This window comes from Colletotrichum paranaense (assembly GCF_030867605.1).
Source record: "Colletotrichum paranaense strain IMI 384185 chromosome Unknown Scaffold_8.1, whole genome shotgun sequence".
NCBI classification, from domain to species: domain Eukaryota; kingdom Fungi; phylum Ascomycota; class Sordariomycetes; order Glomerellales; family Glomerellaceae; genus Colletotrichum; species Colletotrichum paranaense.
In genome coordinates this window covers 1,757,316-1,774,994 of record NW_026848966.1, presented here as the reverse complement: position 1 = coordinate 1,774,994, position 17,679 = coordinate 1,757,316, and the positions used below count along the sequence as shown (strand labels likewise).

Sequence of the window (17,679 nt, the reverse complement as noted above, 5' to 3'; positions counted from 1 at the left end):
GCCTGAGGAGGCAGACCGATCGACCTTTCGCGGGGCTTCTACGGCTGGACAGGAAGGGAAGAGAGGCACAGAGAATGGATTTGGGAGGGAAGGAGAGGGACGAATGACATAATCGGGCTGAGGGATGTGCAGCGCTACGGCATGACCCTTGTTTGCCTCAGGCATGAAAGACTGTAGGAAAGCTTGCAGGCACCGAGGAAAGTCCCCATTCGTCTCCGCAGGTTCCGAATAAGTCACTCACCACCCGGCCGCACACGCAATCGCCCGCGAATCCCCCATCCATTGAGACAGCCCAGTCACCTGTCCTGCCCTGTGTCGTCCCCGGTCCGTCACCTTAGCGCGTCCCAAGCTGTCCCCGATTGCCCCTCTCTGAGGTGAGTCTCTCTCTCAGTCTCTCCCCGAGCAGTGGGCACCCACGCACCCAGCAGACTAACGCCACTTGCAGCACCTGATCTCCATCTTTTTACTGGGTAGAGGCCCGTACCACTGGGCTGCGTCAGCGCAACCTGCCCTGCGTACCGTGGTTACGAAGTGACCGACACACGCTACCACTCTGCCTGCTGCTGCTCAGGTCCCTTTTTACTCCACCTTAACCCATTGACACGGCATTCATGTCATTGCACCTCTCCTCCCACTCCAACTTCAAAATCTAAACCTCCCTTCTCCTTACCGTACCTATCGATCAACTTCGACTCTATTTTCTGTCGAAACAAAACACTCCCATCACCAAACAGACCCAATCGACACGTCCCCTTAGACATCAAAACAGCCGACAAATAGATTGAAAGACAACAGACCTCGTCAATATGTTGTTGAAATCCCTCGCCGCCGCTGGCCTGGCGATTACGGCCACGCAAGCCTTCGTCATCGTCCCCGAGATCTCCGAAGCCGACAACGAAATCGTCAAAACCCTCCCCTTCGTGGAGGCTTCCTCAGATGTAGGCCTTGCGAGCCACCGCGTCAAGGTCGATTGCCCCGGCTGCCCCCTGACGATGCGTCAACACGATGGCCGCTACCACACAATGACGGACCTCGACAACCACCTCGAGCTCACCTTCTCCATCGAAACCGACACCACCGGCGTCGACCACCTCCTCGTCAACGACTTTGAGCTCTACCCTAAGCCTGCCTCGTGGTACAAGGCTCTCCGTGCTCCTCAGATTCCCGACTTCGCAGAGGCCGCTACCAAGCACCCTCAAAACGCAGACCCCAACACCCCTCAGCTGGGTTACAGCCTGGGCGTCCGCCCCATCGCCAAGGATAACGAGCAGGAGCTTGAGCTCGTCGAGGTTGATCTCCAAATCATCGAGGTCGGAAACAGCTTCGTCGCCGACGTCCCCAATGTTCAGGTCAAGCTCATCAAGTCCCCTACTGGAAGCCTCATGATCGGCAATGTCGAGCAAACCGAGACCTCCGTCCCGTCCCACAAGGAAGAGGAGGATCACGAGCCGCCTGCTGAGGACTGCACCACCTTCTACTGCAGATGGCGCGCCGCCATCTTGAGAAACATGCGTGGCATGAAGTGCGGAGGCCGCAAGCACGGAAGCATGCGCGGACAGCACCGTCACGGACACCACTCTCACAACGCCGGCCAGATGAGACACCACCACCACACCTGGGGTCAGCTGGCTAAGAACATCACTTCCCACATCCTGCTCCCGATCCTCATCGGCATTGTTGCTGGCGTCAGTGTTAGCATGTAAGTCTTCCATTTTCCCCCGTACCCCCCGGTCGCGAGACCCCCTTTCCCGCGGATCCACTAATACGACATTTCAGCATTGGCATGATGGTTGGTACCTTCGTCGTCTGCCTCTGGCGTGTCTTCGTCCGCCGTCAGGCCCCCTTCGCTCGCCGTCACTGCCGCCGCCGTGCCCGCAGAAACACGCATCGCGAGGCCGGTGCCGTCGAGGAGAAGTCCGAACTCATGGCTGAGTCCGCCGACCTTCCTCCTTACAAGGACGAGGAGGAGGACGTTACCAAGACCGAGACAGCTCAGGTCTAGGAGAGCGACATCATATTGGAACCGAACTTCAACTTGAAAATCAACTCACGTGCGAAACTGATGATACCACTTTTCCTTTTACTCCTTATCGTTGCTTTGCAGAAAAAATAACCAACACAAGAAATCACGTATCGAACCACCAAAAATTGGACAAGAGAGGAAACTACACATCTCATAAAGAAGTGGCGTTTTTGTTTTTACTTCGATTTGGTTCTAGGAACGGGACTGGCAAAAATTAGGAATCTTTTCCCAACACACATAGAGCGTCTTACAGGATGCTTTTGATGTGTTTCTTTCGGAGACGGATCGTGTGCCGGACGTCTACACATACACTCTCATTTTCCCACCAAGCGTTATTGTTATCAAATGGACGCCATGATAGCCGTAAAGCAAAGCATCGGGGACTCGAATTTGTATTCATAGGCTTTTCAAAAACCTACACTCCTTGAATTGATTCCTCTAAGCGAGCCATATTGGTATTCACTCCTACCCGTGATGTCTGACCAAGCTTCTAAAAGGAAGCCCGCGTGTAGACACACGGCTAAGTGACGTAATTCCCCTTTCTCCTTACACCAGTCCCACGCTACACCACATGCCTATATGAAGTCCAAGCTCTCTCTCTAGGAAACCTCTTCTCAGTCGTCGAGGAGCGGGAACATCTCATCCCGAGGTAACGCATGATGGAGGGAGTAAGTTGCCATGGGATGGAAAACTCTACCGGGAGGTGTCTGCAAGTGGGTGACAAGGTCGATTTCCGCTCGACACATCCGACAAGCAGTTCCACCGTTATTATCACTAGCATTGATATCTATTAAACAGAGTATATTTCTCTACGTGTATACCTCAGAAGGACCTTGATATAGAAAGGGATAGTAATTATGATATGAGTAGTGAAAGGGTTGCTTATCGAGATGAATAGCAGGAAATCGATTTCGTCACTCACTTGGTCTGTTTGTGTGTAGTCGGGACGTTTGACGTCCGCACGTATCTCCCGGTCGTCCCGGTGCTGGCGCTTACCACCACCACCACCTTCATTACCGGGTATCAAAGCTAATTCGGTAGTAGGACTCTCCTTCCGGGTTACTGTGCAGTTACATAATCTCCGCCGGGCTGGGATGGAGCGTAGTTGAATTGGGGATGAAGGCAGTCGATGTCAGAAATTGCTACCACGGATGAATGCGTGTTGCGTCTGATACACCCGATCGATACATGGCAATGTAACAATAAGACGGAAAAGAAGGGAGGGGGTGGCGTGGGGTGGGAAGAGTTCACCACCAGTCGTCTTTTTCTTGTTGAAGCTTGAAGTAACTCCACCACGCAGCATAGTTTCGACCTGATCCGTCGAACCTGGACGGACACTTGCTGTGGTGGTATGGTGACGAGCAAGGAGTTGGATAGGGAGCATACAAGGGCTTTTCATTGTGTATAAAGATTGTTTCTATATTCACCTGGATGGCGGTAATGAGGATAAGGTAGTTATCTCGGGTCCACACGATACTTTATTCCATCGCGCAGCTGGATAGCCTGAAAGATTCGCCAGGAATGGGTACTCTGAACTGCGTCGAGTCCCGTGGTATAGGAGAAGAAGAGGTATTACCTTCTCGCAGTGTACGGCCGACTATATTATTCTTATGTCCGTCGCAGTCCCTAACTGCGGCAGGCCAGCGTCGTCTGACTTATTTAGAGCCTAAGACGAGGAACTAACTTTTAGTAGGATTTACGCTTACACACAAACACGTTTTCACGATCTTCTCAGCCTTGCAGCCAAGAGACGAACATTTCAGCATGACCAAAGTATGAGTTGTGCGTGAAAAGGTTAATTTGACTTCTTGGGTTATTCCGTCAGTCTATGTCTCTTGTCATCCAAATCTGTCTGTCCTAGACACACGTATATGAATTCGTGGTTCGGGTCACCGTCAATCTCATGGTCTGCCACATATGTCAGGGAACGGTGCTCAGAATATTATGCCTCTGGGCGCGAGCAAAAGGTATACAGTAAGAAAGTGAGAAGAAAAGCAAAAACGCCCCCAATCCTAAGCAATTAGTCCCGGTTGCAGTCGTGCTCTGCCCCTTCAAAAAGCCAGCAATGAGTCCTGGGGCCTGATGGAGTAGTAAATGGTCAGGTAGGCGCCCTTCTTCTCAGAGTAGGCGAATGAGATGTACGAGTGCGTTCCTGTGGTCTTTCTCAGGTCCGAACGCGGGCTAATCAAATAAGTCAGTATTCAATGAAAGAGAGAGAGGCACATAAGTCGACTTACAAGCAACGAGCCATGTCATCTTGGTACTTCTCAGCGACAGCCCAGCCCCTGGAACGGAAGGCTTGGGCTAAATTTGCTGAGATGACGGCGTCGCTGTCGGCGTATTGCCAAAGCGGCACGTATGCCTTCACCTCGGGCCACTTCGCGCCAGGCTTGAGCTCGAAGCCGTAGCAGATGCCCTTGTGGAGAGTGTTCACCATCTTTGGCTCCTTGTTCCAATCATCGTCGTGAGGCTCTGCCTCGTTGTGAAGTAGATGCCAAATGCCTTTAAGAATCTCGAGGCCCTTCAGCGTCGACTCGTCCTTGATCTGCCCGCCGAGAGTCACCACATTACGGACGACGTTGAAGGCGTTTGACCGGGTGCGAGCATATACCTTGACGCGGGCTCCTTCAGCAGGGTCGATGCAATCCAGGGCGATCATCTCTACCGGAATGGCAAATGGGCAATTCTTGAAGTACTCCTCCGTGGCGTTGGCAGACTGGGAAAGGTCGGCGCCCCGGGGTGACAAGGTGCGGATCGCGTCAAACGTAATGTCTTCGGTCGAAGCACCCGTTGCGATGTGTTTGAGGACCGGGAAGAAGTATGCCTTGAAAACAGCCTTGGCGCCATCCAGGTCAAAGGCAAGGAACGACGTTGGCGCACGAGTTCCCTTTGGAAGTCTGGAGAGAGCCGTCTCTGACTCCGCCTCGGTCAGGAATAGAGCGGACATGAACTGCTCAAACCACCGAGTGTCCACACCATGAGATACCATACGCAAAGCAGGAAGGATTGCAGGAATGATCTTCTGTGCAAATGGGTCTGATGCTGAGCCGCCATGTCGACCCATGGGCTCGAATGAGAAGCGAATCGAAGAGGAGCCCGAGTCGGTGATGTTCCACGATGGCTCGAATGGAGAGCCGTCGGCGGTGAGCAGGGGTTTAGTCGGGGCCGTGGCCGGGTGAGGACCCATGCACGGGATGATGATCTCCGAGAGAAGCTGGAGGTGGGCGGCACGCTGAGCCGGCGTGTAAGAGCCGGCAGCCTTCATGAAAGCATCGAGAGTCTCGGCGCAACGAACATTCCAAAAGTCTTGGTCAGGCTTGTGAATATAGATGGAGCCTTGTGCCGGAAGGCATAGGTCCTTTTCCTGTTTAGCCATGGCCCGAGGGGACAGGACTTCGGACTGACTGAAGGTCATGGGTGACCTCGGTGACCTCAGGGCTCTGGGGGAGAGCTGCAGAGGGAAGGGTGACCTGGGAGTGGCCGTGTAAGCGGACGCTGCCATAGTGGGAGCCATTATTGCGGTGAGCTGATGCAAATATGGGTATTAGAGAAGTGTTTGCGAGATGAGTTTGTTCTTCGGTAACCCAAAACCAGAAAATGGGAAGACTGTCCAGGACATTATATCTCTGATAAGGTAGTTCCAACCCATCAGAGCACCACACTCAGCTGCGATTGCCTCAAGCGGCTCTCTCAAGGCTGATCCTGAAACCGTCTGTCATCGCGCAGGTGGCTGGGTTGTTACGGCCTGCCGGTGCTCTGCAGGGACAACGGTAATCCAAGACTTTGGTGAAGACAGGATGGGCCAACATATGGACCCTGCCGAGGGCGTGGCAGTCCGGGGACGCATGGCTGCCAGTCGCAAGTTAACTCGGTCTTTGCAGTGAGGCCAGCCGTCTGGTAAGGTCGACGGGGAGGTTGTCCGCTGTCAAGAGCAAGTGAAGCAAAGGGTGTTCCTAGGCCGCCGGTCAGTTGCATTGAGAATACGGACACTCTCTCATGGTCCCCCCTCTGCCGGACTGCCATATTGGGCAACCACACGAGAGGAACCCGCTAAAAATCCGGTGGTGTGGTCCGGAGACGTCAATCGGGACGTGAACTTGTCCATGCCTATTTTGCGAGGAGAGAACGGGCCCGAGAGGGGCCCGCGTTTCTTGGAGATATTTCGCATTCGTTCTTCAGCCGGATAAGGTGTCTTTTCTGGCGTCACTACCGAAAGAAAAGTGGCCAAAGATGGCAGCTTGTGTTTTGTGACGAAGTAATCCGTACGCGAATGGAAACAATGCTACACATCGTTCGCACTGACAAACAAGTCAGTCAAAATGCAAGCTGCGGGCTGCGGCTGCACATGGTTACTTACAGCTACATGCTAGCATTGCCTCTGCGAAAGCACAGCTGCTGTCACAACCAGCAGAACCCAAGGCCAAGACCGCAGTGTCAGTGTGTCGGTGAGGCGCAGATAGGAGAGAAACACCGTTTAACGCCGTCCTACGCAGTAGCAGCTTGGTGTGGTCTTGGCAGGTACCAGACATCGAGATAGACTCTTGAGCTTTGGTCGCATCTTTCCTTGTTGAGAAGGTAGGCTAAGAAATCTTACCGGACACCCGGAGGATGGAAAACAAAATGGAACATGCTTTTCGAGACGAGGGGTGTGTGAGAAGCTTCGAAACCTAGGCTTCTCTGGAAGGGTGGAAGATGAGATGAAAGGTCCGCCCTCGGGCATCTACCTACAGAGAAGGACATGGCTGGAGACAGTCTGGACTTTAGCTTCCGCAGAGGGGCGCACTAGCCGAGGTGATCGGTTTAACCTGCAAAAGAATGCAACCTGGAGACGGCTTTTGGGAGACTCATGCGGGAAGAACTCAATGCGGAAGATATAGCTGTTATTGGGGATGACCGGCGGTCTCGAATTCAGGAAAGCAAGCGAAAGGTTGCATCCAATGCCCATCAAGCAACCGGATTGCCATCTTGGAAATTGCGTAAATTGTATTGATGGGTTACGGGGAAATGTTTCGACCGGCCGGGTTTTCGTGGAATTACAATTTTACCTCTCCTTTGCGAGAATTATTTGCGTAGGGAAGATGGATCCTTCGGCTTATTTCGACTACAGAAGCCCAATCTAGGACGTCCTGCCAACTTATTCTTTCCGCGTGGCTTCATGATAAGTAGGAGCTGATATCTGAAAGAAGCTGCTAGGCCGGTTCGTTGGCTTGTGCATGGAAACCAGTGGTCATGGGAGAAGGAGAAGCGCAGGCGCACCTGCACTGCCACGGCCCGAGGCCGCGCGGGAGACAAGAGAGGAAAAGAGCCACATCTGCTCGAAGCTAGCAAGTTTAAAATCGCCTCTGAACCTCTCGGTCTATCAATCATTTCATTCTGGGCCCAGGGTGTCTTCGCATGTTTCCTGTCCTCACCCAGTGAAGTTATAGCGTAGACGGATACCCCATTGAGATAAGAAAACAGACTGTGCGAAGGAAATGTAACGTGCCGTTCATGATAGCGAGGTTAACTTTGCAGAGTCGCCTGGACGTAAGAAGGATTTCAAATCCAGCGCTTGGCTGAGTAAAGTTCTCTGAATCTGCCTGCCGGGAAAGAGTCGAGCAGTTTGTGGCCGAGGTCTTCTGCATACCAGCAGAGGACCAGCTTACGCTCTGAGAATATTGTCTGCGGGCTCGGCAGTGACATCACGCCGCATCGCCGTCTTCTGTGCTTGGGTAGGAAGAACGCTCAGAATACGAAGATAGAAGGCTTCTATGCTATGACTTGTCTGTGGCTGTACCGTCTCATGCTTGCCGTGACCCTTCTTCTATGGAAGCAGATAAGCGGGCTGTGGGCTGAGGAAGAACTCGAATGGGCAGAGTGCTGCGGCTTGAAGATTTCATGATGCACCGAAGTACAGACCAACCGTCCGAGCTTGCGTCAAACATGATGTTCTGGTGGAGTGGGGGTTGCTGCGAGGGATACTGGCATCCTGCTGACTTACTTAGGTAATTGAAAGTCAATGCCGACGTCGGGTCACCGTTCAACTCTCTCCTTCAAAAGAACCCTCCTTTCTGACTATCAACGAGCATTCCGAGGAACCCCCCGGGCCGCATGTTATATATCTAGGCGTGCCGAAATAATCCATGTTAGCCTGTGGCCATACAGGTGCAGCGTCTATCCCAGATGCTGGCCAGTTGTAAGTAGGCATTTGGTCTCCATGTCTCATTACATTGGTGCCATGGCATGCAGCCCAATTTTTCATTACGTCTCAAGCGGTTTGTTGTACTCAGCCCAAGTATTCCATCTCAGAGCTACATTGACTTCCAAGTTTTCATATCGACCTGATCCCATCCGGTCCTTCCAACAACAGAACAACTATGTGAAGCGAGGGGCTCAACTTTGCCATCTTTTGAAGGCGGCACGATATTCCCAGGTCTGAATAATGGCAACGTTCCAGCTGAGAAATCCAAGAATTGAAGCTTAGCTAGAGGTTGTCTTACTGTTGAAGTCTCAGCGACGGGCTCGAATTCCTGGGTGATTGATGAGCCGCCCTGGGCCCAACCACACGTCAATCAGAATGTATCTGATCTGGATCCATGGAATTATGGCTGGTAGACCGAGACAGCCACGCTGCCTCATTGTCATCTCAGTGCTGTGCCATGCATACCTACCTGCCCCTTCTCCCTTATACCAGGCTAAGGACTAATCATGATCGTTACCTAGTGGATAAGTCCTGTAATACCAGGATGGAACTAATAATTCACTCGGATAACTCAAGGCAACACACATATCTATTGCAGACATTCTTCATGGTCTCTTCTATTCCTTTTGCTTTAACATGTAGATCCCAAGTTTCCATCGCTTGGTATACTGTAAGAACATTCCTCATCTTTTCGAGTGCTCTAGACAATACTGTCTATACATGATGCCTTCTTTTTGGTTTACAGTCTTCTTTGCCATCAGCTATGCCTTCAACTGCGTGCTCGGTCAAGGGACTGCATACAATGTTCCGCCTATGGGGTATCAGGGATGCGGTATGCTATACAACACCTTACTGATAACAGTAGTACGAAACGGGACCGACAATGGGCCGCAGGTTTGCCAAGATCTATGCATAGCCAATAGCAGGGACTTCGCTCTCCTTCGCGATACATATTGCTACTGCTCCTTACCCGCGGCCGATATCAGATTCGTTGACACCGTTGGTGTTGTTGACAGCAACTGCAACTACATCTGCGGCGAGGTTCCGCCCGCGGGTTCTCCTCCTGCAAACTGTGGTGGAAACACGGGTAACCAGCTCTTATACTCTGTATATGGCACGAGAGCGGTGCCCGTCGGCTTGTTTGCTGGCACAACAACTTCTACCACTTCTACCTCGTCTTCGTCGTCTTCTTCGTCGACTTCGTTTTCCAACGTCACTACCTCATCCACTTCATTGACTTCATCGCCATCAACATCATCCTCAACAGACTCTACCTCATCCACTTCATTGACTTCATCGTCATCAATATCATCCTCAACAGACTCTACCTCTTCCTCGTCTAGTTCATCAGCATCTACCACCACAACCTCGCCTTCATCCTCATCTACCTCTATCACATCAAGCTCATCCGCCACTTCCACGTCTAGCACCACGACTACCTTATCTTCCACCTTTTCGTCAACATCCGGTACTTCTTCAACACAAACCTCATCCTCGTCTTCCTCGTCCTCGACTGATACCACCTCCGTATTTTCTACCTCGCCTACGTCTGCCTCGACAATATCCTCGACAATATTTTCGACATCTCTCTCCTCTACATCTTCCACGTCAACATCGGCTCCATCGCTGACTTCATCTTCCACAACATCCACCTCCTCGTCCTCATCAACTGGAACTACTTCAATATCCTCCTCCAGTACTACTTCTTTGAGCACCTCGCCTACAAGTTCACTTAGCAGCACTTCATCTTCCAGCACTGCTACGGCAAGTTTGCCTACAAGTACTTCGGCCACAACGCCTTTAACCTCAAACACCATCTCAGGAACATCTAGCACCAGTAGCTCTTCTACTAGTCTTGTAATAACTAGCTCTGTCTCGAGCAGCGCATCAGGAGGCCTGTCAAATTCAACTTCTACCTCTTCAACTCTCTCATCATCTCTGAGCATCACCTCCTCTTTCACAAGTTCGTCCTCGACAGCCAGTGCTTCGACGAGTAGCCAAGTCACCAGTCCCATCAGCACCCCAAGTGCAACTGGAACGATTACTCTATCTGGCCCAACTGGGTCTCAGACACAATTGGGCGTCACTAGCACCTCGTCTTCCTCAATATCGTCATCAACCGCAAGCCCATCTACAACAAGCTCTCCTGTTCTCCTTGGGCCCCCTTTTCTTCTTACTGTCTTGACGCAGCCTACCTCTACGAGTACCGTATGAAATTTGGCTCGGCTCTCCATCAGACATCAGAGGGAAATAATTGATGACATTTTTGTGGTGAACTTTGACGGAAGCGACTGTCCTAAGCCACGTACAACCTTTGTCTAGTGGCTGTCAAACAGAGACAGAAGGGCTAACCGATGTTCCTGGACTGTAAATATTCAACATACGTTCGTGATGGTCGGCGCATCGTTCATATTGAGTTCTAAAAGCGGGGTGTCGCCAGTTATGAGAGAGACATTCATGAAATCCCTGAAAATAGCAATAGAATTAGAATTAGAAATGAAAATAATCAAATACTGACGTCCTCGACATAATTAAGAGAACAAACTGAAGGCAAGATATTCCTCTTTTCAAAACACGATCTTGCACACTAGCCCACCCCGACTCCACCACCAACAGACGACGAGGCAATAATACGTCCCAACAATCTACGAGATTCTGCCATCGTGGAATATCATTATCATCTGTGTTTGTTTCCTCTGAATCGGCAACGTCTTCATCGCACATACTTCAACAGCAAGGTGTGGACATCCAGGTCTCGAAGTCTGATGGCTAACTAAATCCCGCATGTGGGCCGTCTTCCACCGTTTGCCCTTACTAGCCCAAGCGAATCCGCACATCGTAGGTACATATTCAGCTATTCCTGCACAAAAGGACATCAAGCATCTGTAGTGTAGTGGTTATCATCCTTGCCTTCCACTCGTTTGGTTGAATAGCAAGGGACCCGATTTCGATTATCGGCGGATGCACACAAAACCACATTTACCTTTTGCCTGGAAAGGCTTCCTTTGCCTCTTGACTAGGGTCTATGGAGACAAGCACACAATCACGCTATTCACGTCGATCTTTTGTCCTTCCATGGAGTCCAAACTTCCGTGGAGAGAATTAGTGGAGAGCTTTCGAGAGTTGGTTTTTATCTTCTCTTGCTCAAGTTTCAGGACTTTTGCTATGAACTATTATGTCCCCCATATGGTGTTTCCAGTCCTGAGCACTCTGGTAGACTGACAACTTCATTCATGTTCCTGCCCTTTGTCCTTCACAAAACGCACCTTGGCCATTGAAGTCTTGAATATTCATAGAAGTACTCCCATTCACATCCCAGCGCAGCTCTGCTCGCTGTATTGGCGTCATGCTGCTTGGTACTGTAGCCAAGATGGACTCAGGCAAAGCTGGAGATGTGTCTTACGACTTGAACTCCAAGATGACATCAATTTCCTCCATTACCCAAAAGAGCAGCTTTGAACTAACGTCATGTCTTACTCTCTTGGGTCTGCGGTCAATTGCAGCGGCCAGGTAGGCAGGAAATCGAGTGCCATCGCGAGTCAAGTTAGGATTGCCTGTATCTCTGGAGCACCTTGACAAATGGACTCTTAACAAACAAACAATCATTGATCTGCACCATTCACCTGCTTCTGTATAGTTTGTGGCGAGTCTGCCTCGGTACACCGCCCTGGGTCTGATCTCCCTGTCGATAACCTCATTTCTCTCTCGACATCTCTCGAAACTGGGGATAGTCAAAGTCCTTCGCCACCCAAGTGATCAGATTGATCCCCGACCTGTACCGCCCTTATCAGCAGCACGCGAGAGAGCACTGGAGGTGCATGTAGTAACATCGCCCGCGGACGCGAGGATGACCAACGTCTTCTCCCAACGCATGTTCTCCAGGACCCGGGACAATCACGTTCCGGACTTATCTTCGAACACTTCAATGACGAATAATATCAGCGTCAGAGCCTTGCGAAAGTCAAAAGAACCACCAACACGTCTGAGTAGAGATCGACGGGAGCCAAGCTCGTGTTCCCTGAAATCACGGCGCAAAGATCTGAGAGATAACATGCCTCAAGTTGCCCTGACTACGCCCAAGGAGTGCAAAAGTCCTGCTTACCTCACTTGTGTCTCAAAGCGCGTCGATTACTCTGGTCGAATAAGTAGGACTCATCTCTATAACGGCGCTAGAGAAGTCGCCGTCTATATCTAGCCCCAATAGGGGAGGCGAGTGGTTACACATCTCTCGTAAGACCCAGGAAAGAATACCACGGCCATAGCTGAGGTGAGCTGACTTCTCTACCACATGAACTACATAATTAAGTCGTCCCAAATCGCAAATTTCACTTATTTAAACACATAGTCACAAAGCCCTCAAGGTCTACTCCTCTCTAGCACTTAGAGCTCCTTACAAAAGCGACCGTGTACGACGGATCAACGTAACGGTGGCCGGCCAAGTCCACAATATGCCTCATGAGGTCGATTTCAACACGGCTCTACTGAGTTAAACCTTAGGCAGGAACAAGCCGCCAACGTAGCGGTACTGGCCTTTGCGATATACCCAACTCAACTTAAAGTACTTTATACGAGCGCACCCTACCCCAGTATTCACCCTAGGTCAGAGAAATACACAACCGTCAGTCGAATACTTCCTTCTCCCCAGCCAGGCAGACATTGAAGTATCCGTAAGCATTTTGTAGACTCCAAATAGAGGCCTCAGAGGAAAACCTGTACCTGGATTCTTTGACAGGAGATATAGCAGTCCACACCGTCGAGCGGGCTTCGGGTACGTATGACTTCCCGGTCGAATCATCTCCTCCTTGGCTTTTTGGGAAGAGCATAACTCACGGAAGTATATCCCAGCTCAGTGGACCGCGACGAAGATTATAGCGCGCCCAGTACTCGCCTCGGCAATGTGGGATGCCGAGATGAGGAATCAGGAGCCCGTCTACGGTCTGCATGACTAGTCATGCAATACTGATATGAACGGTCCAAGATCAGAGTTCTTTGGTCTTTGAAGTTTTCTTGAAAGAGGCAGCTGATTGTGCCATACCCGTCCTTTCGATCAGAGGAGCCTAGCATGAGATTCACTTGGTGCTCGGCGAGTGAGAGATGAAGGAGAGGAGAATAACAGTAGGAAGAGGAGATAACAACACTTGTTGTCCATCGAATCCTCGTCTCGGCATTGCTAATCAGATCAAGTGCATCCGTCTTGACGAAACTGTCAATCCTTACAACGGCACAAAGTTCAGAGTCTATGCAAGGTCAAGCTCCACGCTGCAACAGAAAACACGAAAACAACGCAGCCCAGCAAAGTCTCCCGGACCTCCCGTAGACCTCCTTACTGGAAAGGGAATGTGGAGAACGCTCTCTTCGCCGAAATGTCGTCAAACTTCGGAAGCGCGTCTAGCAGCGGATTTGTACCCCCCCACCCCGTCCGGAAGGTCGGACACGGGTTCGCGTTCCCACCCCCACAATCCCGGAGCAGCATCCGGGTGCGGGTTGGACGGGCTGGGCCAGGAGTGGTAAGCTGCGCCAAGCCGTCAGCCGTTGTGTGTTTCCCTTGCCCACATTCCCTCTCCTGTCAGCCGGGATTCTCAGCTGTAGCTGTGCGCCCCCTTGGCGGCAGCGCAGTTGAATATTGGAAAGTCTTTCTCGTTTTTATCCAATGAAAGCAAGCCCTGAGCAATTATCGAGGAAGGACGTGCTTGCAGCTCTCGGGAAAGCTAAGGGCAACCTAGTCCCGCGACATTAGGGCCGATGCCACGGATCAAGGTAGAGTGACTGCGATCGCAGAACCTTCGCTCTACCCTCTCCTCTTCCATACCGCCCTTACGCCCGCTGCTCTTCACGAGGAGGGCGGAGCGGACAGCGGAAGCGGCAGACTGTGGTCTTTTAGCCTATCTGTGAGTTCAGCTGGGTGAATCATCACGCAATAGATGTTACTTGAGGGAAAGCGGCTGTTGCGGCTATGGCCGGCTTGCCCGTTGCAGCACTTACACCCGATGGCACATGCGAGGCTTGAGCTGAACCCTTGAATCCCACGATAAGCCCTATGGTAGGGCTGTTGCTGGCTATGCGGGCGCCATGTCGGCGGCAAATAGGCCTTGGGTATTCTCAGAGCCAATCAGTGATGTCCTGTAGTCTTCTCAATCCCACGGCGGCGAAGGAATGTCGTTGGACGGAAGCTGGGACTGAGCTGGAGGTTCCAACGGGGTGTGATTCTGTGGCTGACTGTGCCTGACGCGGCCACCCTGAGGCATGTTCTCGCAACTTGTAGCATATGCGCTTTTAAGAGCAACTATCCTGCAATGAAACATGTGGCCATGTGTATTTTGTGAGACTTGATGGCTGTCTTTGAAATTCACAGCGGCAGCAACATCCGTAGCGGCTTCCGGTGCCTTTGAGAAGCATTACTGGCCCAACAGAGATTTTTCTTCTTACGGACTGCAAGGTTTGGTATGCCCGCCAACGGTACTGCAGACGAGAAACATCCCCAAAGATGCCTTGGGATCGTAAGATCGGCAACAACCACAGATAATTAGCCGTAAGCCTTTGTCAGCGATCTCTATTTTTATGTGAGAAATGTATAAGCTTAAAGCAAAGCAGGATTTTTTCCGAATGGACGAATTCGATACGCTCGGGAAAAGGCGCGATCCTTTTGCCACTGAGCTCATCATGGCTTCTCTTCGTCTTTGTTTCGAGCTGTCGATCATGGTGGAAGGGTTGGGAGAAGGACACCCGATGACCTCCATCGTCTTTCCTTTTGTCCCCCGCATAGCCGCTCGCCTTCTGAGCCGCATAGTTTGATCTTTGATCGGTTGTCCGTCGGGAGGCATACGACGTTGATGATGCTACCATGGCTGACTGAGAACAGTGCTCAGATGCGAAGCAACAGGGTGAGCCTGCGAGCCTGGCTGATCGTTCGATTACGATAGAAAGTTCTGGCAGGTTCATCCCTCGAGACGGCATCCGACCTGCCGTCCAGTGTACCGTGCCCACCCCGCGTGCAACGAGCCGAGACCCGGTCAATCAGAGAATCGATGGGTGGCTTCTTGCCACAAAAACTGTGCAGTCGGAGATACAGCCCGGTCTGCAGCAAAGATTAGAGTTTAAAGGTCGTCGTTTCAATGGGTTGTCCAACACCGACGAGTCTGTGTCAGATTTTCTGGTTGCCAACAGAGTTTTGCTGAACAGCCGCCTTCGGCACTACCGCGGCCAAATCAATCGACATTGCTCACGTCTGGGCTGTGGACATCGCATGAATATGCATTGGCATTGTGCGGGTGTCCAGTGACTTCAGCCTTACGCGAGCCGCTTGGATTTATTGGCGACAACACGGATATTTTCTGCCCCGCTGCCATGCTGGATTTTCATTCCAGATGTGCAAGTAGAGATCCTTAGGACGGTCTGTGATGCCAGGATAACCACCATGGTGAGGGACTTCGACCATACGGATCTAAGCCAGCCAGTAGCGGTGAAAGCTTTGGTTGCATTGCTCAAGGAGTCGTTCGAGACAGGGGGGCCGGATTGGGACGCGTACAATGTAAGGTAAGCTTTGCTGGGTTGAGTCCTGGATCCAGCGTCTGAGCTATGCGCAACAGACCCTCGGACGAGACGAATGAGACAAGACGTTCTGCTCTCGAAGAAGATCTGTAACCAGGGAATTGGCACATTTGGAGGTTCAGGAGTTTGATGACTTGGCCAGGACATTTGTGCTCCCCCCATGTCGCTAGAAGGGATATTGCTATCACAGTATCTTTGTTCGTGCGTGTGCGCGTGCTGTGAATGTGCCAATCAAGATAAAATTAGTGTGAGAGCGACAAGTCAGCCATGGTTTCGAGGAGTGACCATCGCCCTTCGTACAAATCGAGGTCGCACTGGCCTCGCCCACCAAAGCTGCAGACACTCAACAGTGCCTCTTCTAAGCATCTGCTTGGAACGCCCAAACTGGGTTTACAAGAAGCCCCGATGAAGTAAGTATATCGCTGATTAGTTGCTGGCCTCGCGGGGTGCGCAGCGAACCCAGGATGTGCCAGGAGCAGATATGGTAGTGGAAGGGATCACCGGACTGGGCTTGAATCCTCAGCCGCCATAGAGTCTTGCAGATCATTTCCAGCAATGGGGTTTGGTAAATGCCCATGGTGAAGTTTGAATAGCAGGAGCGGTGAATCGTCCAATGTTTCCGATGGGCGTTGCTCATTTCTTCGGCTGATCTGGCCGTAGAGCCACAGCTTGCCTTCCAGAAAGAGACGACACAGCGGTCTTGAGTCAGGAGGTTTGACGGCATAGTTGACCACTCCCGGAGTTCAGAGTCCAGACTTGGGTTCACGAAAACGAGGCCAAGACGCAGACGAGGCGAGACTGAGAGTGGAGGGGTCACAGTAGGTGCGTGTTGCCGTAGAACGGAGGGAGGGTGACCGGTGGACGGCTAAGACGGCTGGGTACGGGTACCTGTAAAGGGCACACTTCCATGCAGCGGGAAGCTCGAGACGCGGTTGATGCCCCCAGGGATGTTGGAGGTTTGCCTACGCTGGCACGCTGCGGAGTCTTCTGCTGCGGAGTGGAGTTATTGCCCGCCGGGTATCCGTCTCGGTGCCCTAGCCTGTCCGTACGGACCTATCTAAGTTTCTGTGAGAATTAATCAGGTCGCCGAGAGTAAGGGTATACTGTGTAGTGATTGCGGATGGCCAAGAAACAATCAGCCTGGGACGTTTGAGCTGGATTGCAGGAAAGGCCTGTGTAGAGGCTGGACTAGTTTGTAGTGGGTAACGGACGGTGAACCCGTCGCAAGAAGAGATGACGACGATGATGCTCGCGAAGGTCTGGATAAACTCTGATTAGCCTGGAAGATACGGTTGGACATGTTACTTCGGATGCTGCTCGACAGGCAACGTCAAGACGATGAATTGAGGCATAAGACGGCAGGCCACGGGTGTACGTTACTTGGATGAGGGGGAAAAGGACGGGAGGCACCTTAAGCAGCAATGCTGCCGCCGTAGAGAGGCCAGAGCTGTTGGGGAGTAGCTGTGTGACCTGAGTCTGTAAGGTGCGGTAGGTTCGGTCAGGTTGCATTTGCTCGCGCAGGCGGTGCAGCCATAGGGCCACTGGATTTGACTTTCTCGGTGGGCAGAGGCAGAGCTGCATTCATGACCGGTGAGTAGAGAGGATACCCTTGCCGGAGGTCATGCAGAAACGGGAAACGAAGGCCGTGGACCTGAAGCCCGCGTGGTCCCCCGTGGCACCCCCCAGACAGAGGGTTTGTCTGGAAGATCGATGCGATGCGATGCGGTGCAGTGCTGAGCTGCAAGGCTGGTGGTGCTGGCGCCGGTTGCCAGTGCGCCAACGTCTCGAGAAGGGGGTACGTGAGCAACAGATAGATGAAGGAGCTTGCTGTAGACGGAGACTGGGGACGGGGGAAACAATCAAGATGTTGCGAAGAGAAGAAAGCACAACAATGAAAGAGTGCCGTACATTGTAAGCATACGCGCAT

At 51.8% G+C, this 17,679-nt stretch overlaps 4 protein-coding genes across 4 annotated transcripts; 1 reads left to right on the top strand and 3 right to left on the bottom strand.

The window, feature by feature from the left end:
* Nucleotides 1–806: 806 nt before the first annotated feature.
* On the top strand, nt 807–2,002 carry CPAR01_10426 (uncharacterized protein; the record flags this gene model as incomplete). The annotated part of the gene is made up of 2 exons (XM_060494687.1): nt 807–1,699; nt 1,777–2,002. 2 exons carry the CDS (start codon nt 807–809, stop codon nt 2,000–2,002), a joined length of 1,119 nt encoding a protein of 372 aa, XP_060346869.1.
* A 2,072-nt stretch (nt 2,003–4,074) lies between these two features.
* Nucleotides 4,075–5,537, bottom strand: CPAR01_10425 (aromatic prenyltransferase; the record flags this gene model as incomplete). Its single annotated transcript, XM_060494686.1, has 2 exons — nt 4,075–4,204; nt 4,261–5,537. The coding sequence occupies 2 exons, from the start codon at nt 5,535–5,537 to the stop codon at nt 4,075–4,077; spliced, it is 1,407 nt and encodes a 468-aa protein (XP_060346868.1).
* A 3,692-nt stretch (nt 5,538–9,229) lies between these two features.
* Nucleotides 9,230–10,219, bottom strand: CPAR01_10424 (uncharacterized protein; the record flags this gene model as incomplete). Its single annotated transcript, XM_060494685.1, has 1 exon — nt 9,230–10,219. The coding sequence occupies one exon, from the start codon at nt 10,217–10,219 to the stop codon at nt 9,230–9,232; it is 990 nt and encodes a 329-aa protein (XP_060346867.1).
* Nucleotides 10,220–13,912: 3,693 nt separating this feature from the next.
* CPAR01_10423 (uncharacterized protein) lies at nt 13,913–14,449 on the bottom strand (the record flags this gene model as incomplete). The annotated part of the gene is made up of 3 exons (XM_060494684.1): nt 13,913–14,086; nt 14,187–14,292; nt 14,346–14,449. The coding sequence occupies 3 exons, from the start codon at nt 14,447–14,449 to the stop codon at nt 13,913–13,915; spliced, it is 384 nt and encodes a 127-aa protein (XP_060346866.1).
* Nucleotides 14,450–17,679: the final 3,230 nt, after the last annotated feature.